This window comes from Daucus carota, chromosome 2 (assembly GCF_001625215.2).
Source record: "Daucus carota subsp. sativus chromosome 2, DH1 v3.0, whole genome shotgun sequence".
Classification (NCBI taxonomy): domain Eukaryota; kingdom Viridiplantae; phylum Streptophyta; class Magnoliopsida; order Apiales; family Apiaceae; genus Daucus; species Daucus carota.
Genome location: NC_030382.2, coordinates 30922181 through 30946563, shown reverse-complemented (window position 1 = coordinate 30946563; position 24383 = coordinate 30922181). Strand labels below are relative to the sequence as shown.

Genomic DNA, 24383 nt, shown 5'->3' with positions numbered 1-24383 from the left:
AAGTTTTGTATCTTTTGTTCAAATATATTTTGGATTTTAGATTTTAAAAAGGCGACGGAAAAAATTAAGGAAATTATCGTTTAACACGACTCGACTTGAAACAAATGAAAAAGGCTAGGTATCCCCAAAAAATGGAAAAATAGTCTCAAATCTCATAGAAGCAGAAGTAATACCCAGAATAATTTATTTGGAAAATAACTCTTAAATACCAGTTATTAACGGCAAATAATCTAGAATTTTCAATTTTGGATGAAAACATTAGATCATGTAACGTTTTGTTGTTTAACCCTAACAAAGCGCTACACGATGTAGCGTTTGTTTCTTTTAACCCAAACCAAACGCTACATAAAATAGCGTTATGTTATTTTAATCCTAACAGAACGCTAGACGACGTAGCGTGTTGTAAAAAAATCTAAAACGCTACACGATACAGCGTTAATAAATAATATTTTCGGTATTTTTTAGATCGTGATATTTAGGGCATTAATAAAGGATACAGTTATAACGAGGGCCTAAGACCATCTCCAGTGGTAAGCCCATGTCCAAGTTTTTTTGGGTCCCACTTTGGATCCAAGTAAGCAAAAGTTAGTTTTTCATTTCACATGTCCCAGCTGCTCCAACGCAAAGCCTGAGTCCACAATTTTAACCGGCCCCATCTGTTAACTTTATATACTATTACATTTAACTAACATTAGATCTTAAATGTATTTTACTTAATAATAACAAAATAAATTAAATGATAAACGATTATTTAAAAAACAAAAGACATAATTAAAAACACTCATGATTAATTAAAGGAAAAGCATGATAAAAAAAACACATTACAAGAATAAAAAAAACATAAAATTGAAAACATTACATATTACATAAATTAATGATTATTATGAAATTGTGAGATATGCTCAATTAAATCAGCTTGCAGTTGGCGATGTTTCTGTCTGTCACGAATTCGGACATTATTTTGGATATACCTTTCATAAGGGGCAAAAGGTTCCTCCTCTAGGTTTGGTTGTGATAAACCGTTTGTTGCATTATCATAAGTTGGCAGAGGACCGAATGAGGTAGCATATGTGTCTCTCTCGTCTTCGACAATCATATTATGTAATATGATACTGAGTATTCGAGAATTGGGAATTTTGTGGGTTCGGATTTTGTGGGTTTGAAGATGAAAAATTATTTGGATTCATGTTTCTCTTAGGAAAAAATTATAAGCTCAATTTTCAGAAGAGAAATAAGTTGAAAAAAATTTGATGAATGAATTGAGTATTTATAGTTAAAAAAATTTGAACGTTATGTTTTTCAAAAAATATTTACGTTAATATTTACGTTATATTTCAGCTTTACAGAAAAGTTGATCTTTCACCAAACAATAAACATAGACAAGACAATGGGTGGTGGGTGGTACTGTGCATGCACAGTCACGCAAAACAACAAAAAAAATTAAAAAGCTGCTTCACTTGTCTAGGACACCAACTTGGGTCCTGGCCAAGTCTCTCCTCAACTCCAGCGCACAAAATAAATGTAGGATCACTTTCACGGACCCCAATACGGCACTTGGGCCTGCATTGGAGATGGTCTAACACCCAAAAATTATCCCAAATTTTCTTTCTCAAATTATGTGTCGAACTTATAATAGCATACACAACAATATATCAAAAGTCCACTATCATTAACCCTCCCCGAATCTCTCAAATCTCCCAATCCAAAATCGAAGCGCACACAGCGAGTCGGTGGTTTAGTCACCGAGTCACGGCGAGTTGCTGTTGTTCGAGTAGCAGTTTGTTTTATTGGTTTTGTTTGTTTTGATTTCGCACCGAGTCTGTTTCGAGTTCATCGTCTTCACTGAGTCAATTTACTGAGTCGCGCGTCTGAGTCAATAGCACCGAGTCTCTGTTCTTCTTTGTTGTTGGATGAGTTTTGTTTTGTATGATTTTGTTTCCTCTGTTTTCGGCTGCAATTTGGTACAGTCCTGTTGTGTTTTTGTGTTTTAAGAGTCCTGATGGTCCTGTGCGAGTTCATGCTCCTCACTGAGTCAGTTTTGAGTCGAGTCCTTGAGTTTGGTTCACAGCCGAGTGTCATATTCAGATGATTGTAATGGTTGGGCTACTCTATTTTTTTGTTCTGGTTTTATAATATGTTTGTTCTGAGTTGCTTTGATTTGTAGTATTGTGTTGCCGCGTGGTTGATTTCTGCCGAGTTGTGCCTTGCTGAGTAATTGGTTGATAATTTGACTTCATGTTTTTGCGGTCGTGTGCGTGAGGGATGGCGCAGCGGTGGTGGCTGAGCGTTGCGGCGACGTTCCGGGATCAGTTTGGGAGTTAATTGCATCTTAATAGAGGCGTTAATTGTGCCTCTTAATTGAGGGCGTTTATTGTGCCTCATAATTGAGGGCGTATATTGTGCCTCGTAATTGAGGGCGTTAATATTTTATTAATTGTTCCTTTATTAAGAGTTTAATTGTCTCAATTATGAGTTATCATAATTGTGTGAATATTTTAATCAGCACATGCATATATATGTGATTTTATTAATAATTAATTATTGGATATATTTTTTTTATTTTTATAATATATATATAATCTGATATATATCGACTTATATTCTACTTGTTTCTGTTGTTTTATTTTCAAGATTCTTGGAAGAAAACGGGTTTTTCTTTTCGGACATTAAAGTTTTATTGTCTAAATTTCCCCGGTCATCTTGCATGTCTGACGGTTAGATAATAAGCTTTCTTGAATGAAAAAATTATCACGGAGAATTGCCGATTCTTATTTGTGAGATTTATTCTCATTTTCAAAAAAATATAAAAAAATTATGTGTCGAACTCTGATCGACTGCATTCACTCCAATAATAATGATAATGAGACCCCCTTTATACATGAATCACCCGATCACAATTTTTCACTAATCTGCCGTATCACTTGGTAAAGAAATTTGAGAATTTTTTTTAAATTACGTAACATTATCCGAAACAGATTCATTTATTAACAGACTCGAATACAAATTAAAAATTAAAAAAATTATAATAAATCAAACGAAATTGGCTCGGTTCGATAAAAAAAAACAACTCAAACTCGTTCCTGTGATTAGCATGCCTATGATTAGTGGTACGTTTCCTTTTTAAAAGTTTGGTTTGTAAGATGTGTAGACGTATCTACAATCTCGGGTGTCGGATTCAGCGGAATAGCAGGTGATGGGGTCGAATCTCGGCGACTTGCCCTCCTACGACCCCCATAATTTCAGCCAACTCAGACCCTCTGATCCTTCTAATCCCTCTGTAATAACTCTCTCCTTCACTTTTCTTCTTACTCGTCTAGCTTTTCTACTCTCTCTACTTGATTTTTTCACAACTTTGTTATACGGGGAGGTGGATTCAATTTAGTTTTCAGATTAGACGTATAATTTTATATATGACCCACTTCATTTCTGAGTTTGTTCTTTGATTTATGAGCTTAAATTGTATAATTTGAATAATGTAATTTAAAGGGTTTTGTTTTAAGTTGCATTTGAGTTAAGTGAGGTAGCAATGCTAAATGTTGTTGGAGCTATCCTGTAACAACAAGAACTGTAGTATTAAATTCAACTAGTTTGTGGCTGATTGAAGAAGTCTGAGATTGCTCAGACTTCGGTGTACGAGGATCAAATCAAATTGTTTTGTTTTTCTGTAGCCATTAGAACATTTAGATGTATTCTTGCAAGTGGGTTGTGTATGTAAGTAGTTGTGTAGATTTTGTGGGTCAGCTTTAGGGTAAAATCCGTAGGTTCTGTATGATAGTAAGATTGGACCAAATTGGTGGAATCATGCAGGTCTTAGTGGACTGTTAGGATCAATAGGCCAGCTTGATTTTGCTCTGGGGATCCGTAGGGCGAGGACCTTGGACCTGCTCTACAAAAGACTTTGGTGTCCCTTGCCATTGTTCGATTTGAACTTAACGGGATAAGTCATGTGTATTCCCTAGGTGCTGGGTTTTCACATGAATGTCGGAACACCGGATGTGAGTTGTTGAGGACTCGAGGTTATGTGTAAGCATGATCCTTGGGCTTATGTGATTTTTTGACAAATCTGTCAAATCCTTTAAGGCCACAACCACATTCTGAGGCAAGTCTAGACATGTAGTCGAGATGCGGCTACGTGTTTAGTATTTATATTTGTTTTCCATTTTAATTTTTTGGTTAGGAATATCATTCATGATTGTGTTATTCGATTTCTTCCTGTAAGCATAAGCTCTCATTTTGTTGCCAACCATAAGTTTTTCTGCATTCAACAACGGTGGAAACTTGAATGTTTAAGGAATATTAACATTTTGGTGCTCACTGATCACTCTTTAGTGTCATAATCTTGTGTATGCTAATATTTCTTAGTGGGACAATGACGTCTTTTAATTGATTGCGTGTTCTAAAACAACTGAATCTCACTCTGTATCCTGGTTTTTATGTCAGAAGTTAGCATTAATTTGATTACTTTTTTCATGCACTACTAATAGATTTTAAGTGTATCTTTAGCTCAATACAGTAGGTTCACTAAAAACATATAAATTAGAACTTATTTCAGTAACCTAAAATAGACTGATCCCATCTTTCGCCCACGCCAGTTTGTTAAAAACCACATCGTACCTTGTACAGTCGTCACCAGCCATTTCACAACTTCTACAATGTCTTAGCCTATTGCCACTAGCCCACTAGGAAAATAATAATTGTATATATCATCGACATGTATTTTTTTTAATCATCAAATGTTTAGATTGGTAACATATCTAGTCCTAACTGGTTTATGTTTTATAGACTCCCCACTCCCAATTAAATAAGTACACCAACACAGAGGCTTCCTTTTCTCTGTGCATTCATGAACACAGTCCTGTTATTGTTTGGTTAGCCAATCAAGAACGTTAATTTGCCTCTCATATAAAACCAACTTAGCAGTTGAATGCTTTTAGGATTGGTAATGTGGTTCTAGTATCTGTAATGTAATGTATCACAGAGTTTGTTCAGAAATGTGGTGTTCAGAATGTAGTAGACTTGCAAGCTAGATTATGAATAAATTGAAAACATCAGTAGGTTATTTGTAATAAGAGTATATTAAACACCAAATCTTTGTGTTGAAGCAGTTAGACTAGTTTATACTGAGTATTTGTTACATATATACTGTATATTTATGTATGTATGTATGTAGCAATTGCGCAATGCAAAAATTTATAATCCCAAAAAGGAAAAACTGTGGAGTGACTACCATTTTTTGGTCTATCGGTTTCTATATCAGCATCTTGACTTTTAACATATCTTACCTTTTGTTGAATTCTGAATTAGCTAATTAAGCCTGCAAGTGGAACTTAGCCTTGAAATACAGTAGTCTGTAGTCCTTAATATTTACCAACGCATCCCTGCTGTAGAGAACTGATACATGTACTTTGTTCTGATTTGCACTGCTAGATACAAATTGAGAATGATTGAAGTGCAATATATTCTTTGATGTCATTACGATGTAGGAACTGGTTATTTTTGTCCATTTTCTTTCTCTATTTTTCTTTTTACTACAAGATTTTGACCTGCCTTTGTTTAATATCCTACCCTAGGAAGCATGAGTGCGGGTGCGGGAGTGCGGGTGCGCAGTACGTGGATACGGGAATTCGTCAAATTCCAAAATATGGGGATACGGGTACGGGGGGATACGGCAAATATTAAAATATTAAAAATATTATATATATATATCTGTGTTTGTGTAAAATAAATAATTCATAAGATGCATTTAAGTAGAACAAAATAGCGGAATAACTAAATCAATCCTACTAGAGATAGAAATATACACACACACACACGAGCAATTATATATACTCACAATCTATAGACACACATGAGCAGATATTACAGAAAACACACTTACCAATCGACATACTTGAGCTGGAGATGCTATGCTCTCTCTCGTACAGGTACTCAATTAGTCTAATTAGGTTTTGATCCCTCTTTTCTTTCTTTTGACCAACTAATTTTAAGTTTTAAAAAAAAAAAAAAAAAGTTGTTAAAAATTACGATTTGTGCCACTGCCGCACCCCCATCCCCGCACCCCCGCGTATCCCCATCGCTGCCTCCACCGATACGCCACGTGGCGTATCCCGTGCGTATCCCGCCGCACCCCGCCGCACCCCCGCACCCCCAAGTATCCCCTACGCAGTTCTTCACCCAGATGAAGTATCCCTGCTTTCTAGATCCTACCCTATTAGTTTTAAGTTACAGTTTCGTTTAAAAATATACTTTGGGGTATTAGGGTCTGTTTGGGAGTGCTGTTAAAAATTGCTGTGCTGTCAGAAAAAGTGCTGGTAAAAAAAGTGTTGTTGTAGAAATCAGATAACTGTTTGGTAATTTTTTCTAATATTTGCAAATATTGAGTTATAATATAAAAAAATAATTTATTTGGTGAGTTTTGATAGTGAAATTTGTAACAGCTTTCTGCAAAAGCTGAAAACAGCTTTTTCCAAAAGCATGTGAGGACCTGCTTTTTCTAAAAGCAGCTTTTCAGCTAAAAGCTGCTGTTCAGAAAAGCTGCTTTTAGATTTACCAAACAATTTTTCACCTGTTTTTCAGCAAAAAGCTGCTGTTACTGTCTGCAACAGCAACCCCAAACAGTACCTTAGTGGAGTCAGCTACTGCAATGCAGCTTCTTGTTAGCCACTTAATGATGACTTACCAGGCAACCAATAAACTTGTAAAAACAAAGCCTTCCCAGAAGGGCTTTTGCTTGTTAAAAAAGGGCTTATGCTCGGTCTTATATCACTTTGTTGATTTGTTAAATTTGAAACATGTTTTTCAGCGTCTGTGCATGTACATTTGGTTTTATCACTTATTACTTGTTTTATATCTTTCTTAGAAAATGACGCCTATCACTTACCATCCTACTCATGATCGCACACTCCCCCCACCAGACCAAGGTATTGTTGATAAAATTACTTTTTCTTCTTCGTTGTTTTTGTATTAGGTGTATTATTTTGGTTGACATTGCTTCATCATAACTTTCTTGTAACATAGAATCCAATAGAAATTCTTGTTGGTATTGATTTTGCTGTATTCTAGAGATATTTTTATGGGGGTTTATATCTAAGTGGTCACTAATTGCACTCAAATATCTCACTTGACTTGCCATTCTGTGCGGGAGCTCATTTAAACCACTAAATCACCATATCTAATACTCCGTTAAACTTCTTAAAAAAACCAAAAAAAATTATAGAATGGAGGTTATGTGCTGATGTAGCACTTGTGGGATAACTATTTGACCAATAAAGCATAAAAATAATGATTAATTTAAATAACAAAGTTTCAATTTTGTCACTTTTTCCATATTGTTTATATAGAAACATCACGGAGTGCTATATATACAGTGATTTAAGTGGTTTAAATGTTCTCTCATTGAGAATGGTGAGTTAAGTGAGATATTTAGGTGTAATAAGCGGCCATTTTGATATAAACACTTTCAGTAGTACTCTGTTACCTCCTCTCTTTCTCATGCCGGTTCTGTTGCTTTGTAAAGATTTGAAATGTACCAGCCAACATAAACTTCAGACTTTTCAAGCATGAAACTCAACACTGTAACTGTTTCAGAATGTGAATGAGTTCACAGTCAGAATAAAATTTTACAATTTTTACTCGAAATGGGGACAATGTAATTTTTTGAGCGAGCATTTATATTTGACTAAGATGGAGAGCATATTAACATTGAATCTAGATAACCTCATTTGTCCCGCTATCCAACTGCCCCTCATTGCTGAAAGTTAGAATATATGGTTAAGGGCTATCACAAAAGTTCTATTGGCTATGTGATTCAGTTATTTATACTCCCTCTGTCCCATTTAATTGTATACGTTTCTTTTCAACTGCTCGACACGCATTTCAATGCTCTTATAAAATATAATTCCGTAACTTATTTTTGAGATTTTCTTTTTCAGAATAAAAATATAACATTCAAACTTTAATTCAGAAAAAGAAAATTTTAAATATAAATTACACAACTACATTTTAAGGGAGCATTAAAGTCCGTGCCGCGTCCCCGTCCCCCAATGTATACTATTCAGGGGGACGGAGGGAGTAATTGATTAGTAGATGTACTAAAATCCCTTTGTTAGCTTATGATGATTATTTTGAAGTGGATTGAAATTTGTAATGCTTATGTCTTGAAAAGCTTAATTCTTCGAAGATAAATGAGTATTGTGCTCTTCATACTGTTTTTTCCTCATCATAATATTTACACCTGAATGGACCCTATTGACAGTGATCTCCTCTGAAGAGAAAAATATACTTCTGAGGCACTTCTATATGCGTGCTGAAGAGAAGGTCAGTCTGGAGGCAGCACATCACTGCATAAGTTTACTGTAGATGCATGCTAAACTACTCTACCCAATCTTAATCTGCTTGATGCTTTTATATATGCAGCTAAAATCAAAGAGAGCTGCTTCTGATAAATTATCACCAGAGCAAGTCAGGAAGCATCCTAGGGCTTCTATATCTAAGGGTCACCTCTAACATTAATTTGATCCTCGTAAGATCTGGGCTTTCTCTTGTACCCGTTGCATATATCATTACCGTCATCCTCCTCCTAGTGTAGGTGTTTGCCTTGAAAAGCTGAAAGTTTACATTTACGCTTGTTGTAAATTTGTTATTCACTTGAAAGACATGTACATTTCTGACAATAAAGTCTGGCTTCATAGATATATCTCAGTTGACATGCTAGTTTTCTTGAAAAATTGATACGCCACGGCTCTGCCTTGCATCCTCTTCAAAGACCGTATTTATCTGAAAAACAAGTGCTAGATTTATATGGTGTGGTCGGTCAAAATAATGATTATGCAAAATTTGTTGTAAGATATTGGTGAAGTTGACTATGTTATTTTTATTTAAGTTAATTTAAATACAATATGCTATTTAAATATGATAATTTAATTGTGTGTAATTTTGGAAAATGACGAGGTTGGTTACAATTTTAGCGAAAGAGGGATCATATTGAAGTGCGTTATTTCCACAAAAATTTTATAATATTTGTATACTATTATTTATAGCATGTTGCCCGAGTTCTTAGCTAATAACCTGTATCCGAGGAGATGCATTTGAATGGTTCTTGAGCTGATAGATGCGTATTACATAAAAAAAAAAAACTAAAGTTGCACCGATTATACTCCAAGTAACCGAACAAACCTAGAATGCTGACAAACATCTCAAATGTATTTAGGAAGGTATTTCTACTATAGAATCTTTAGTGCTTTTAAGCTATAGTTGACTTGGCAGAATCTTTACTGTATTTAGGAATTATGCTCACTGTGGCGGAGGACAAATATTTTCCTAAACTATGGATTGCAAAAAATGAAGTTGAAGGCTGCTACAGTAGATTATAACAGAAAATAGCTGCTCGGTTGGATATATATTCATGTATTGTATTTTCATTTCAAAGTTGGAGCAATACAATCCTTCTGAAATTTTGAAAAACATGTACTTCTTAATTTCTATTTATACAATTTTAGACTTAATTAACAAAAAAATTATTAAACTTATGTAATTTTGGTTAGAGATTCATTAAAATGGGGTTCCTTCAAATAGATTTTATATTAGTTAGTTGCATTATTCTGCAACAAAATTAGTTTTATGGTTAAAATGAAAAAATTACATAAATTTAATAATTTTTTTGGTAATTAAGTCACAATTTTATTGTTCCTATATTGAATATATTTTAAGTCCAAAAAAGTTAATAAATTGTGTAGTTATTCCACCCCTTCTAAAAATTAATTTCATTATTTATTCTATTAAATAACACATGAATATATCAAGATTGATAAGATTGAATACTAACACAAAAGTATTTAAAGTTTTAATTTAACATCTCAAATGATTTTTTTGAAACGAAAATGTTAATCTAAAAATAAAAAGTCATACGACATCAAAGATCGATTCGACAAACACTAAATTGCAATCGCCTATTTTCAGTCTATTTTAATAAAAATGTATAGTTAAACGATATTTTAAAGATAATATATATACAAATATAAGTAGCTGCTTCATGTATTTTCGTTGTAACTGTACAAGTGAGAGTGACGAACAATCGCCAGTTGAATACTTTCAGATTTTAAAGAAATTTAAAATCATGATTGAATATCACCAGGTTTTGTATCATAATTTGAAATCTCAATGAAATACCTCATGATTCTGTTATATTTTTTAAAAATCGTATTGAATAAAAAAAAGCGCCTCTCTCTTCCCTTATCCCTCTCTAAACCCTAGTCTCCATTAAAGATTTTTGAGGGGGCTTCCATCGGTTTTCACCGGTGGAAAGCCCCAATTGCTTTTCTCTATTTTCCTGTTTTGCAATCTTATTTTTCATTCAATAAGTTCCCAATTTATTTGGGTTTTGTTAGTCTCTCCTTCTTGTGAGAGTTGATTTGTTTTGTTTTGGTGTGTTTTGATGTTCTTCATGACCGAGGTTATAGATCGACATGATTTTTATGGGTTTGATTCAGGATTGAAGGTTATTATGAAATCACATTTATGGTCGATTGTTCAGAACAGTGAGGTGAGAACCAGTCAGTGAAACAAGTGTATATATTCATCATCTTCAAATCGCTCAGTTGCCTCTCCAAGAAAGAAGGATTCAACAGCGATATTCTTCGGCGTCTGTCCAATTTCGATTATATTTGTAGATGCCGTATGACTTTTAATTAATGAATTGATTCCTTTTTATCAAAAAAAAAAAAATCGTATTGAATAATCTCGAATTTAATGAATGAAAAAAATCTTTTAAAATCTCAGTTGAGAATTCCATCAACAAATTTAATATTATTTAAAATAATTATTTAAAATCATACCACCAACTAACTTTAATCTTTAATGTTTCAAAAAAAAAACTTTTATCTTTAATGCATTACTTTAAATTTATACAATATAAATTTTAAATTCACTCTAAACCCGGCCTTAAAAATCACCCAAACAGCCTCGAAGCCGAGCAATCGTAAAATTTCTTGTTTCAACACCCAGGCTGCCGGGCACATGAAACAGGCTAATCACGTTATTCCACGTATTTATTTGGTTTAAAACAAGCCCGTCAGTATTTTCACAAAATGCCAACCCAGCCAAGTTCAACAAACGCAGCCCTGTAAATAAAACACACACAACACATTCCACATTTCAACACACCTACTCATCAAAATGGCTGCTAATTCTTTGATTTTCGCAGCCACCAGTTCGATTCTCGCAAAACCCATGATCAAAATTCAATCTTTTGCAACCCCTTCACTTGGGTTTTCCAGTGTATTAGCCCCTCGCGTTTGTAGCCACAAATTCCCGGTGCTGACCGTGGCTGCAGCTGCTTCTAGCGCCGTTCAAGTTGAGGCCGAATCGCCGGCGTTGAAGCCGGCGAAAGTGCTTCCGTTCCGGGTCGGTCATGGGTTCGATTTGCACCGGTTAGAACCCGGCTACCCTTTGATTATTGGTGGTATTGATATTCCTTTTGAGAAAGGTTGTGAGGCTCATTCTGATGGTGAGTTAGTATGTTTATTCATTCTATATTTGTACATATTGTTGGAATCATTAGTTTATTAGCCTAATAATTTGAGTTTAATAGTTGTTGAATTGTGGTGTAGGTGATGTTTTACTTCATTGTGTTGTTGATGCAATTTTGGGTGCTTTGGGCCTTCCTGATATTGGCCAGATTTTCCCCGATAATGATCCCAAATGGAAAGGGGCTCCGTCTTCCGTTTTCATCAAAGAAGCTGTGAGATTTTCCTTTTTCGTTTTCTCCACGTTTAATTTTTGATTTTGTTCTGCATTATTAAATTTTCTAGCTTAATGAATATGTTGAAAGTTTGTACAACTTGGAAACTTGGGCGTTATTGTTGAAACATAACTAGTTCTGAATGTAAGTAGAGTAGAGTCTGGATTTCGGTTTGGATTGGTCATTGGTTGCTAGAGATGGTAGGCAAAAGATATGATCGCAGGATAGAAAAAGAATATAATTCAGGCTCTTTTTATTTTTCAAGTTTGATGTAAATAATTAAAAATCTTATGAATTTTTTTTTTGTAAGGAAAAATCTTATGAAATTTATATCAATAAAAAATTCAGTAATCTTCTATAAAATGTATTTTTCAGTTTGTTAAAATTATAAAAGAATTTTTAGTCAAAAATTGGTCAATTTGATAATAAAAAGTCTAAAGTGAACTACTAATTTGAAGCAGAGGGAGTATTTTGGAGTCACCTCTCACATGGCTACAAGAATACATATCATGTAATCAAATTCCTATCGAGTTTTGTAATTAGCGGTCCACACTCCACACAGTCATGCAAGAGTAAATGGATTTTGGATGGTGAACTAGTTTTCAAAGGTTGAGCATTTAAATATTTGAATTGTGAAACTTTATAAACAATAATTCTTAGTTAAGGTTTTATAAATTAAGGGGTTTGAGTTTCTCTATCCTAAATAAGGGTTTGATTTTCTCTCCCCTACAAAATATAATATAGGGGAGAGGGAGTCCCGTTGGAGCTTAATTTTTTAAAACTAAATTCCTAAAATACGTACACCCAGGACAAATATAGGGAAGGAGTGTTATGGTTGGAGTTGCTCTAACGTGTCACTGGGAGGTTGCTGGAGCCAGTTTTTGTTTCAAATTCCTTATATTTATACTTAGGAGCTTATCTAGTTAGTCTCTTGGAGCTCATTTATGCTTCGGATATGTACATTTTGTTATATAGCTTTTTAAGTAACAAAGAATGTTTAAATTATCAGGGTGTAATTATCAGTGCTTATTGTCAGTGAGAATGTTAGTAGGATTTGAAGTATCATAGTAGAAAACATTGTGAAAGCTCGACTGGTCTTGTCTGTATGTGCATTCGAGTTTTGGCTTAGCGTTTGTTCCTTCTAAGGATGTTTCTAATGCGATCACACAAAAAATGTAAGTTATGGTGCTTGTCCAGAAAGTAACTGAAAGCATTAGGTTTTACTTGTAAGAAGGTTTGTAAGGCAATAGCAAAAATATATTTACAGTCTAATGGCAGTAAGGGACAGAAGTATCTATCTGAAACGCTGCTGAAGTATGGCGACTGTTCTGCTACTATCAGTTCAGCTTTGTGGAGTATTTTTTATTGGTACACCACATTTTGAGGTTTTTCAGTTTTCCCACTTGTAAGGTATTTTCAGAAGTGGAACTCGTACACCAAAATCTGTTCTCAACAGTATTTGGCTGCAGGAGAACTTTTAGAGGTCCTTATGTTTGTTGCCTCATACTATAGATTTCTTTTGGCTGCAACAAATTTTGACTAGGAAATAAATATGAAGTTTAAACATTTTTCACTGTAGTTTTATCCTTTTTGTGCTTGTACCGGTGTTTAAGAGGTGTGGGTTTTTCAACAAAGTTGGCCGGAAGTCATTAGTATACCTCTGATGGCATTTATGTTGTTTACTAATAAAACTTTGCTTGAATCAGGTAAGACTGATGCACGAGGCTGGTTATGAGCTCGGAAATCTGGATGCTACTTTGATTCTTCAAAGACCGAAACTTAGCCCCCACAAGGAGACTATCAGAACCAACTTGTCGCTTTTGCTTGGTGCAGACCCTTCTGTTGTGAATTTGAAGGCAAAAACTCATGAGAAGGTGGATAGCCTTGGGGAGAATAGGAGCATTGCAGCTCATACTGTTGTCCTTCTCATGAGGAAGTGAGAAGATGGTAGTTATAGATCATGTATTGAATTATCAATCAATGTAAGCCTACTGATAATCACTAAATTACATGATGACAGTCATCGCAGTCAAATTGCTTGTACTTGTTACATTTTGTTAAAAGAAAAATGAATTAATACTTCTATCCATAAGGTTGAGGAGCCTTTTTATTTTAGAGAGGGCAGATCATGGATTCGACATAATCTCTGAATGGGAAAGATCTACACGGATTTTCAACTAATAAACTCTTTTGAGTTTACTATAAAAATATATTAATAATGACCAGAGATGTGAGATTACTAAAAATAAAAACAATTTTTACTACTGAAGTGCAATTTTATTCATTAGCCAAATGTTTGATCCTGGATTTATAAAAAAATTTATATTTTACATTCTAAACTCACATCTCCTTTTAGTTCTTGATTATAGTGTCTTTCATGATCTTTAACTTGTCAAATATTTCAGAAAAATATAAAACAAAATTATAAAATTTAAAGCATTTTATATTTTATCTGATTTTGTATAATGAGAATCAAGACTTCGCCATGAATAATATAAAATTTTTCTCTCTATAATAACTATTTCAAATTGTATAAACAGAATATTTATTTTAGTAAAAAATAAAGATGTGGATTTCTACCTATAATCAACAAGTATAATCAATATTATATAGCAAATATAGTCGAACACTAATAAAAATCCACCACATATTATTAATAAGGCAATTTTCAATTTTATTCAATTTTAAGTGATTTTAACTTAACCCGAAATCAACCCGATTATTGACACGAACACGACATGTTATTCGAAATTTCCACTGCTACTATTCATGCTTTAGGGGTGCCAATATCAGACATGACCCGAAACCGACCCAATCTGTAATCCGATTTATTGAGACAAAATTCGAAAGTTACTCGAAACGGACCCGAACTTAGGATTTCATTTCCAAAAACTTCAATTTTCAGTTTATTCAATTTTAAATGATTTTAACATTACCTGAAATCGATCCGATTATTGATACGAACACGACCTGACATCTGAAATTGCCACCCCTTACTTTTCATGCTTTTGGTGCTTGTTGGCGTTGGCTCTTCGGAAAGATGGTTATAAGCGATGCAGAGGAATGCACCAACGATCTTGACAAGCTATAATTTTCTCGACACCACCACCATGTGAGATGCTTGACCAGAACAAAAAAGAATATGACCAGATTTTTTTTATCTTTTTTTTTTTACTTAATGAGTAATTACCACCGATACATGTTTGATTGTACAAAGAAAATTTCAAGTTAACTATACCAGTATACCTGATTCGGTAAATATGATGTTTGTACGAGACTACGAGTTAAAGATTATCAGCGCAAGAATATATCATATACAGCAATTCATCACTCCAATTTAAGCAAATGAGAACTTTGATCAAGGATTACCCGCTGCAATAGAATTGAACACTATATGCGTTACATTATGTTCTAAATTTTTTAACATTAATAGTCTCTTCCTCTAATGCCTAAATACTATCAGTGGCCCAAGGAAGACCATAGCCTGGAAATTTTCAAGGGTGTGAAGATTAACAAATCAAGAAATAAAGCCAAGAACTTAATTCAACATAGTAAATTACACCTGAGAAGAAGGGAACTTGTTCGATGGACAATCCTTATATTTCAGTAATCTCCCCTTCCCTGCATACGCCGACATCCAAAACCATGCTTTTCTTCTTCGACTCTAAAATCCGACAACAGTTTCTCCTTGGGGACTGCCAACAGGAAGATAACGTTAGAAGTGGTTTATTTAGAAACACATATTTTATATATTCAACATGCAGAACAGATGACAAAAATTTGTGTTTTAAAGAGAGTTGGAAACCGTAATGTTTAAGCATAATCACAGTTCAGGTCTCTTAAACATAAAACACATTCTGATTTATAGAGCAAAGCAATCAATGCTGCAGATGAGATGAATAGACATTTTCTGGTGTAAATGTAAAAAATTCATTCTTCTTTTAACAGTAAAAATTGTGGTTACGAGAGTGTTGATTCCTGAGAGTAGCTAAAAGCCAAAGTAAAAGGATAAGTGATTGCTGCTTACCCTGTCCCATAGATGCGGATCAGGTTTCTTGTAAACCACTATTCTATCTATTTCGGCAGGAGATGTCAAATTCCACTTGCATGCAGGATGAGGGACTCGGTGTCGATCATATACAGTCACTGTTTGGTTAGTGATAGAATCAAATCTCGCCCTTGACAAGTAAAACACAAAGGGTCTCTGACAGGGATTTCGAGCAACAGGACGCGTGTTGAAAGCATAGGCAGTGTAATCTGCTCTTCTGTACCAATTTAAGAATGTCCTTGAAGGCATTTCTATCTCACGTGGTGATAGGACACCCCGCAATATTTGAATGGCAAATCCCCATGATACTGAAATGGTCCAAGTCTTCTTTTTTTCATAACAAATGGATTGTTGTATGAGACCTGCTGAATCCAGCTTCATCGGTATTGTCAATCTCTTTAAAGCTTCCACCCGTGTAACATTGGGAAATATGGGCTCCACCACATCAAGGTGATGCAAGGACACCAATGGTGTCACTGGATGTGCCGCAAGAAGTCCAAATAAATTACCATAAACATCATACTGGAGGGCCAATAAACCAAAAATTAATGTCAGAAGTAACAAGTAGTAAATTTCATGAGCATAAATATATCTTTTCCAACAATTAAACAAGAACTAGCACATCATTGATCATTCCAACACTTTTTGACCAGCAATAGTCAGTCATTAAGCCTATTGACATTATGTATAGCATATAAGTAATATCAGTCCAACTTATCATGGTATGATGAACTAAACACCCAACAAGAGCCCAAACTCAATGGCATCAATGACCAACCGACTGGGTGCAGTTAACCTAACCCAAATGAAAAAGATAGGTTTAGGAGATTAGTATTTCACTCGAACATTGTTGCACAAGATTTCTGGATCAGCCAACCCAAACCTCTGTACTTTTTGTTAACTTATTAATTTTTATATGGAAAAAATATATGACAGAGCCGATAAAGTAGTTGCTGCAGCTCACTACCAAAATGTACTCAAATAATATTAAAGCACAATAAATCAAACATTAACACATACACATGGTTAGATACATCAAATTATAGCCACAGAGATGTTGATGCATTGGCTTGAAAATGCACAAACTACCAAGAAGAAGGCACACATAAAAAGTTCATAAATATTATTGGAGAATGCCTAAAAGCATTTAACATGCACAATTATCAATATAATACTTGCACAACACCAAAGATAAAAGCAACCAACACAAAGGACTTGAGATGGAAAATACCGGACCTGGTGAAAGCCGGTTTCTTTAGTGAGTGGGACACCAAGTTCAGCCATACAAGCCTGCATTCTATCATCAGAGCCATACAATCCCGGATATCTCTGAATACATTTGTCCTGCATTTTCTCAAGAGCCTTTGCTAATGGATAACTAATAGCAAAACCGCCACCCCCATAAGCCATCCCATACGAAAAAAATATATTTTGCAAATGACTCTCAGATAAACTCCCAATATAATAATACTGGTTATGATCATACTTATTCAATATTCTCACCAAGTTTTCAGTTACAAAAACTGTATCATCATCTCCCATCACAAACCATCTCACATTTTCCATCCCCAATCGCAGCGTCTCCGAAACTATCCTCGATATTCGAATAGCAGACCGGTGGCCTTGCCTATTCTTGTAAGCAAACCGAGACGTATTCCCGGAGATTCTCAGAGGGGGCAACCCCTCCTCTTCCTTAGACTTCACCGCATTATCCAACCAAACAATTCCCCTCATTTTCCCAGGCTTCCACCACAGCTTAATATAATTCTTCCGCTTTCCCCACAATTTTGCCGAAGCAGCAATGCCGAACACTATATCCTTCACCTCAGTTTCCCTGAACAAATCTTGATTTTCAGGCAATGAACTAAAATTCCCATCTTTCGACGTGTGAAGAGAAATACTTGTATGACTAATTGCAGGAAAAATCTCATCATCACAAGAAGGAGAATTAATCACAAGCTTAAGAGTATAAACAATATAAGTAGCTGTAACAAACACTATTAACCAAACCAACAGCTTTGGCAAAGCTCTAGTCTGTGATTGAGTCACAGACATAGGTGTCCCTGGAGTGTTCCTCATATGATCCCAGACAAATTTCTCTGTATCTTTTTGAGAAACTTTCATCATACTAAAAACCCAAAACTAAATAAACATATGACAAAAGGGTTTTTCAGTGTTTACACATAAAGATTGAATCTTTACTCACTTTCAGCAGATATAGGTGAAAACCCATCAGATCTGGAGCTGGGTAGTACTAATAAATGAGGAGAAAAAGTGGATGTGGACAGAAGATTTAGAGATATTGATGAAAATTAAATTTAGTCATGGGTATAAAAATGGGGTACAAGGAGAGCATGTAATCACCAAAATTGCACACTCCCCTCAATTAGAACAAAACTTAGCTTAGCTTTGCATCAGCTCAGCTCTTCCAAATCACGATGATTACTTCCACACCTGACGATACGCTCGTGTAGATGTGTTTTACACAAGTACACAACCTTTGATAGCAAAAGTTTCAAATTATTGTTCACAAGTGATACCGACACTTATCGACTTAATTTTTTTTTTGATATTATTGTTTCTTTTAAAGTATATAATTTATTAAATTTTTGTTCTTATAAATATTAAGTTATATAATTTATGGAAGATTTAATAAATATCTATTAACAGTAAAAAGTGTAGAAAATGCAGAACAAATCACTTCTATAAAAAAAATTAAGAAAAGGTGAAGTATTATGGGGTCGTTTGGGCAATTGTTAAAAAAATGACTTTTTGTTTAAAATAAATAGGTGAAATAGAAGTGAAAAATAAATAAGTTAATAAAATGTATGGAAAAAAGAAGTAAAAATTTTGAGAGCGAAACTAACATTGTGAACTTCTCAAAAGTGTTTATACTTATTTACACAAACGGATTTAAAAAAGCAGAAGTCAGAAACAGCACGGGGACTATATATAAAAGTATACGTTCATCAGTTTCTAATTAAATTTCATATAAATGAGATTTTGAGCAAGCAAAAAAAATTACGCTTGGTATGTTTTTTGTCTCAATGAAAATTCAGGGTTATAACAATAATAATATATATCGCTCCATTTTATAATGTAACGATCATATTAATATATTTTTAATTATTGCTCGGAGAGAGTTTATTTATATGAAATAACCCATTAATTTTGAATATGTTATACAAATTTTCATCAAGTAAAATGATGTAAATTAACTTGTCAAATACTTCAAAATGTTCTAATTTTGAAAAAACTATGCTCTTAATGTATACAATATTGAAAAATTTTTTTGAGGAATAATGGATTCTTGATGTAATTTCTCGAAATTAATGATTGAAGGTTGTTTCTTAATATAAGAATTCAAATTTTTATATCTATATTTAAGACATTTTTTTAGAGGAATACATAAATAAATTAAGTTGAAATGGATAGTTTAAAATGGACTGTGTAGGTTTAATCCATATTGAACTTGTTAAGAGAGGTAGTGTGCTTTATATAGCATCATGTGCAAGACTAGCTAGTATACAACTATTAAAATATGTGGGTGTGTATGGTTTTAGTGTGACAAATACTCATATATGATATACCACCTGAGCCTATCAACTCTCCCTCTCATGCAAAACATATAGTTGTAATTGTTTTGAAGCGAATTGAATTGAGCGAATCCAAGTTCGAAGGGTTTGACGACTCAGTTGTTAAATATATTTTTTCCAGTAATTGTTTTCAAGCGAATCGAATTGATAGTTGCTGTTGATATTTGTCGTGTCTACTCGTCACAGCGAACATTCAAGTCTTCTTCGAAAGGTTTGGCGACTCAGTTGTTAAATATTTCTTTTCTGAGAAAGTAAAAGACAAGATTTCTTCTTTTCTAATTATTTTTCGGTCTCTAATTTATATCTTGTTTTTGACTTTTTTGTTTTCTTTCGTCATTTGCACCGCATGTTCTTGTTAATCATATATAATTGTTCATTGTTGTGTATTTATTTATTATTCCCAACGAAAAGTGAGTAAATGTTGTAGAGTTTGAACAAGAAAGCGGGGTAGATTAGTGTTACACTAGTTCATCAATGCGTAGGGTTCAACTTATGAAAGCATTCAAGGAGTGGAGCTAAATGAATTCAGATTCTCAAGAAACGGGTTGCAATGCGAAGTTAGTGTCGAGCTATTTACTGTCAACTTAGGATAACGTCAAGCTATTTTCAGTGACAGAGAAAAAATGAGATGTATATTATTATTCGGTAATTATTAGATTTTTCAGTAATAATATATTATCTTACCAAGTTGATAAAGGACCAGGACGTATTAAAACTAGGGGTCTAACTTGGCTAAGATGTCTTAGTGTCTCTTTTACATTTCTTTATCGTTTTATTGTTACATGCATAATAGCTTGACATAATATAGTGTTGAATTAAAAATAGCAAGTCATTTTCTATGACAAATGCAGACTAATAACAGTTAGCTATAATAGTCATTAATAAAGCAGTTTAATAACTAAACAGTTAGCTACTCCCTCCGTCCCTCCCATTTCTTATCGAATGGGTTGGGCACGGAGGTTAAGAAATATGAATAAAGTAGTTGAAAAAAGAAAGAAAAGTGGGTGAAGTGGTGGGACCCACTGATTTTTAATGTATAAAAGGGAGATAGTGGAGTAAAAGTAGTGTGAAAAAGAAAGAAAAGTGGAGAAGTGGTAGGACTCATTGACCATATTTGGAAAAATGTAAAGAAATGGAAGAGACAGGGGAAGTATATAATAGTCATTAATTAACAATTAAAATTTGTTCTACTAAGTCATTGGCCGCTATACACATCCTATTCTTTAATTCCACGGTTACGATAGAATACATCAGATAGCACTCTTCCAATATCCCGAAGAAAATAATACAAAAACAACATTATTGTTCATTCCGTATATGTTGACAGATGATATGTCCTTGAAGGCATTGCCATTCTTACATATGATCAAGAAACACTGCATGCATGTATGCTTATGCTTGAGCTTGATTTACCCTCACAAAGTCCTCAATCGAGAGTAATAATTAAATTAAAAAATTAGCTTATTGTCCCATCCCCCAGAGAAAAAGATAAAAAAAAAAACACACACAAACAGTTTATCAGTACTAATCAACTCTGAATTAACACCATGCAATTTATAAAGACGAAGAAAAGGATGTCAACAGAGCTCCCATGTCCGGATTGTAGTTTGTCACCGTTTCTTCCTCTCCAAAAGCTGTATTTTCCCAAAATAGATAACTTGGACATGCTGATTGCTGAGTGATTTCAACCCATTCATTCAGCTCAGCTAATGCTACATTGTTCTCCCTTTCCACATAATCAGTCGTGTTATTCTTCGATTGAACCACGTCTGTATTGTCTATCATTGGTGGCAGATAAATTGAGTCCAGGTTAGCTGTAGTGGTGAAAGATGGGAGAATTGCTGGTGGGAGCATTAGTTGCTGCTGATGGTTCCAAGGTTGATCGGATTGCATATCTGTGGCACTATGGAAAAAGGTCGACTCGTTCCTTAGGCTGATATCATCACCATGAGTCGCGTTGAATGAGGTAGTGGTTTCAAACATAAATATAGGGCTCTGGGAGGAGAATAGGGTGTTTTCTTGAAGGAATTGTGGTTTGGCTTCAAAATCTTGAGTCAAAAAGTCTAGTTGGTTCGTGGAATTGTAGTTAAATTGCGATGGCTGAATAGTAGTATTTGTTGTGATTGTATTAGGAGGAGGGGGCGGAGGAGGAAGAGGAGTGACAATGTTAGTCGATGATGGATTAGGCTTTCGAATCTTCTTCTTGATCCATGAGTTCCAGTAATTCTTGATTTCATTGTCTGTTCTTCCAGGCAAGTGACTAGCTATGTGAGCCCATCTGCATATACGTGTATAAGCAATGTATTATAGTCTATAGATGGATCAAACGACATGACTTGAAAAACACGTTAACAGTAGAGCCTAAACGTGTAGATTAGAAGTTGTTAATTTAATTTTAAGGAAACACATGTAGTCATCAACCTCTGATAATAACCCTTTTAACAACTCTTAATAGACAGATGCTCCAATTCTGCCAAAGAAACTAATTCGAAAGCAACTCAATTATACGTACTGCTACGTTTAGGTACAGCACGCATACGTACTAGTTACTAATTTACGTATAATTAGCCATATCACAGATGGTACATTGTACTAGGTCCAAAACCAAAGAATATGCTAAAATTGTTAGTATTCTTTCAAGTGATCATATTCCTCTAGTGTACAAATTAGTATCTGTTCAAATAAATTCTTGGGATGAGCCGGGGTCGAACCCAGGACAGTAAATAAGCTCTTAATCACTTGATCTATTCCAGTAGAAAGAAAAATGAATAAGGAGTGTAAGACAATGTGTGTAAGTTACTAATGAAACTAAACCAACCTGTTTCCAACAGCACTGTGAAGGCTGATAATCAGCTTCTCCTCTTCAGGCGTAAACCTTCCCCTCCTGATGTCGGGTCTCAAATAGTTGATCCATCTCAGCCTACAACTCTTGCCACATCTTTGAAGCCCTGCAACACTAACAACATTATTCAGATGCACGGTTCACAATTATTCTGTCTGCTGCAGAACAATACAAACATAGAAAACACGTAAAAATAAATAAAAAAGGGTAAGGAGACTGGCCAGCTTTCTCAGGGACTTCACTCCAGCAGCCATAGCCATTGTTGGTGATATATCTGATGAGCTTCTCATCTTCCTCGGGTGACCAAAGCCCTCTCTTCACCTTCTGCTGGTTGCAGCAAGAGTGATGTCCCATGGCTTCAATAAAACAACTTATAATGTAATTTGGAACTAACTAGTAGAGCTCTGAGCAGGGAAGAATATATATAAAAAAATACTCCCTCCGTCCCTATTTATCTGTCCACTTTGGATGGTAAAAATTTGTCCCTATTTATCTGTCCATTTATACTTTCAAAACTAATTTAATGATAGTTTTTCAAATATATCTCCATAATTTCAATTTTCAAGGCTTGACTTATTTAAAACTTGGTTGAATTCATGTTTTCAAGACATAAAGTAGGAGTATTCCACCATTTTCAAGATATTAATTAGAGGTATTTAATGAAAAAGTTCATACAATCAATTATTCCTTGGTATGTGTTTTTTTTCTCCAAAATGGACAGATAAAAAGGGACGGAGGGAGTAACAAACGTCCATTGGGTCCTGTCTTTTCTCTGTCCTTAAGGACTTTTTAAATGCAATTATGGAATTACATTAAAACAAGCAAGCTCAGCAAGCTAATTAGAGCCCACATTCTCACTGTTGCGGACCCCGGTAGGGCTGACCCCACTCTTCATCTAACCTTAAAAATGACATCGCATCGGTTTCATCCTTGAAAAGTTTTTGATTACAAATTTGTGTACGTAGTAGAGCTACTCGGTCGGAGTATATTGATTATTATTATGTATAATAACTGACTTTACGTCCCCCTTTGCCTTTTGCCGGTTGTTGAATTTACCGGCCTTTTTGTTTGTCTCCGTAGCAGAGACTTCACAATTGATTATCACTGTATAATACTATGATATACATGAGTTCACAATATTGACATGCATCATATAATTAGCAAATTTTTTCACTATAAAATACTAACATAGGAAGTTATAGTCTCTGGTGAATAAATCTCTCGTCCTATTATGATCCATTCATTTTCGTTCCATTGATAGCATGTTACGATTATTTTGGACCATTATCTAAGATTTATATGCAAGTTCATGATCACACACCAGTTAGCTACTAATCAAGTATTGAATAGAACATAAGCAAACTTATCATCACACCCAACTCGCTGCTAATCAGATTTTGAATAAATTATGATCAACACGGACTCATACGGACTCATGAGTCATAAATTCAGCCAAACGAGCTCCAAGAACAGTAACTATCAACTATAATTTTTACTCGAATGTAGTTTGCATAAGCAACTTGACTCGACGTTGTTTTAAAACCACTAGATTAAAGAAGCTCCTACGTCAAGTGTCTTGTGAATCTCATCGAGTCATCGTATAAGCAAAACATATTCCTATTAAAAAAATATACATAACGTCAATATATAAACATGATCAAATACAAACTAATATTAGTCTAAAACTCTAAAACTAAAATGATCAAAGATCTCTTTATATCTGGGTTAAATGGTGTTTTGGTCACTCAACTGACCGGAAATTTGCAATTGGATCATCCAACTCAAAAAGCTTTCAGTCACATCATTATACTCTTAAAAATTTTCATTCAGGTCACTAACCGTTACACTACGTTAAAAATTTGACGGAGAACTGATCAAGCTTCGTGATTTGGCTTAAATAAATCCATCGTGGCATGTATAGTCACTTGAAATGACGCTTTGATCACTCAACTAGCTCGAAACTTACAATTTGGTCATCAGACTAATGAAACTTTCATTCTGATCACTTATCATTATATCTATTAAAAACTGAAAAGAAACCGGACGAAGAGCTCTCCCATAACAACATCAAGTGCTCTCCTACGACACCTCTTTACAACAAAACACACACATTATCATTAATGATTTCATTCAAGAAAACTTCATGCTTATTAATCTATT

The 24383-nt window shown here is 34.4% G+C and overlaps 4 protein-coding genes across 4 annotated transcripts; 2 read left to right on the top strand and 2 right to left on the bottom strand.

Moving 5' to 3' along the window:
* Window positions 1–3085: 3085 nt before the first annotated feature.
* LOC108206180 (DET1- and DDB1-associated protein 1) lies at window positions 3086–8693 on the top strand. Its single transcript, XM_017376398.2, has 4 exons — window positions 3086–3277; window positions 6860–6920; window positions 8255–8316; window positions 8416–8693. The coding sequence occupies exons 1-4, from the start codon at window positions 3194–3196 to the stop codon at window positions 8503–8505; spliced, it is 297 nt and encodes a 98-aa protein (XP_017231887.1). The 5' UTR covers window positions 3086–3193; the 3' UTR covers window positions 8506–8693.
* Window positions 8694–11076: 2383 nt separating this feature from the next.
* On the top strand, window positions 11077–13852 carry LOC108206051 (2-C-methyl-D-erythritol 2,4-cyclodiphosphate synthase, chloroplastic). Its single transcript, XM_017376221.2, has 3 exons — window positions 11077–11503; window positions 11607–11737; window positions 13444–13852. The coding sequence occupies exons 1-3, from the start codon at window positions 11173–11175 to the stop codon at window positions 13675–13677; spliced, it is 696 nt and encodes a 231-aa protein (XP_017231710.1). The 5' UTR covers window positions 11077–11172; the 3' UTR covers window positions 13678–13852.
* Window positions 13853–15090: 1238 nt separating this feature from the next.
* LOC108210125 (uncharacterized) lies at window positions 15091–18302 on the bottom strand. Its single transcript, XM_017381396.2, has 3 exons — window positions 17022–18302; window positions 15765–16307; window positions 15091–15432 (listed from the first exon to the last, which is right to left on the bottom strand). Exons 1-3 carry the CDS (start codon window positions 17910–17912, stop codon window positions 15334–15336), a joined length of 1533 nt encoding a protein of 510 aa, XP_017236885.1. The 5' UTR covers window positions 17913–18302; the 3' UTR covers window positions 15091–15333.
* A 2336-nt stretch (window positions 18303–20638) lies between these two features.
* On the bottom strand, window positions 20639–22623 carry LOC108208510 (transcription factor MYB86). The gene is made up of 3 exons (XM_017379044.2): window positions 22445–22623; window positions 22200–22329; window positions 20639–21659 (listed from the first exon to the last, which is right to left on the bottom strand). The coding sequence occupies exons 1-3, from the start codon at window positions 22575–22577 to the stop codon at window positions 20936–20938; spliced, it is 987 nt and encodes a 328-aa protein (XP_017234533.1). The 5' UTR covers window positions 22578–22623; the 3' UTR covers window positions 20639–20935.
* Between the last annotated feature and the right edge of the window lie 1760 nt (window positions 22624–24383).

Excerpts from the sequence above, each read along its gene's own strand:
- LOC108206051 (XM_017376221.2), top strand. The coding sequence starts at position 11,173 with ATGGCTGCTAATTCTTTGATTTTCGCAGCCACCAGTTCGATTCTCGCA. Across the intron at positions 11,504-11,606 it reads TTGTGAGGCTCATTCTGATG|GTGATGTTTTACTTCATTGT; the intron begins GTGAGTTAGTAT and ends ATTGTGGTGTAG. Across the intron at positions 11,738-13,443 it reads CCGTTTTCATCAAAGAAGCT|GTAAGACTGATGCACGAGGC; the intron begins GTGAGATTTTCC and ends TGCTTGAATCAG.
- LOC108208510 (XM_017379044.2), bottom strand. The coding sequence starts at position 22,577 with ATGGGACATCACTCTTGCTGCAACCAGCAGAAGGTGAAGAGAGGGCTT. Across the intron at positions 22,330-22,444 it reads TGAAGTCCCTGAGAAAGCTG|GGCTTCAAAGATGTGGCAAG; the intron begins GCCAGTCTCCTT and ends TTAGTGTTGCAG. Across the intron at positions 21,660-22,199 it reads CACAGTGCTGTTGGAAACAG|ATGGGCTCACATAGCTAGTC; the intron begins GTTGGTTTAGTT and ends ACGTATATGCAG.
- LOC108206180 (XM_017376398.2), top strand. The coding sequence starts at position 3,194 with ATGGGGTCGAATCTCGGCGACTTGCCCTCCTACGACCCCCATAATTTC. Across the intron at positions 6,921-8,254 it reads ACTCCCCCCACCAGACCAAG|TGATCTCCTCTGAAGAGAAA; the intron begins GTATTGTTGATA and ends CCCTATTGACAG. Across the intron at positions 8,317-8,415 it reads ATATGCGTGCTGAAGAGAAG|CTAAAATCAAAGAGAGCTGC; the intron begins GTCAGTCTGGAG and ends TTATATATGCAG.
- LOC108210125 (XM_017381396.2), bottom strand. The coding sequence starts at position 17,912 with ATGATGAAAGTTTCTCAAAAAGATACAGAGAAATTTGTCTGGGATCAT. Across the intron at positions 16,308-17,021 it reads AAGAAACCGGCTTTCACCAG|TATGATGTTTATGGTAATTT; the intron begins GTCCGGTATTTT and ends TTGGCCCTCCAG. Across the intron at positions 15,433-15,764 it reads ATCCGCATCTATGGGACAGG|TCCCCAAGGAGAAACTGTTG; the intron begins GTAAGCAGCAAT and ends TCCTGTTGGCAG.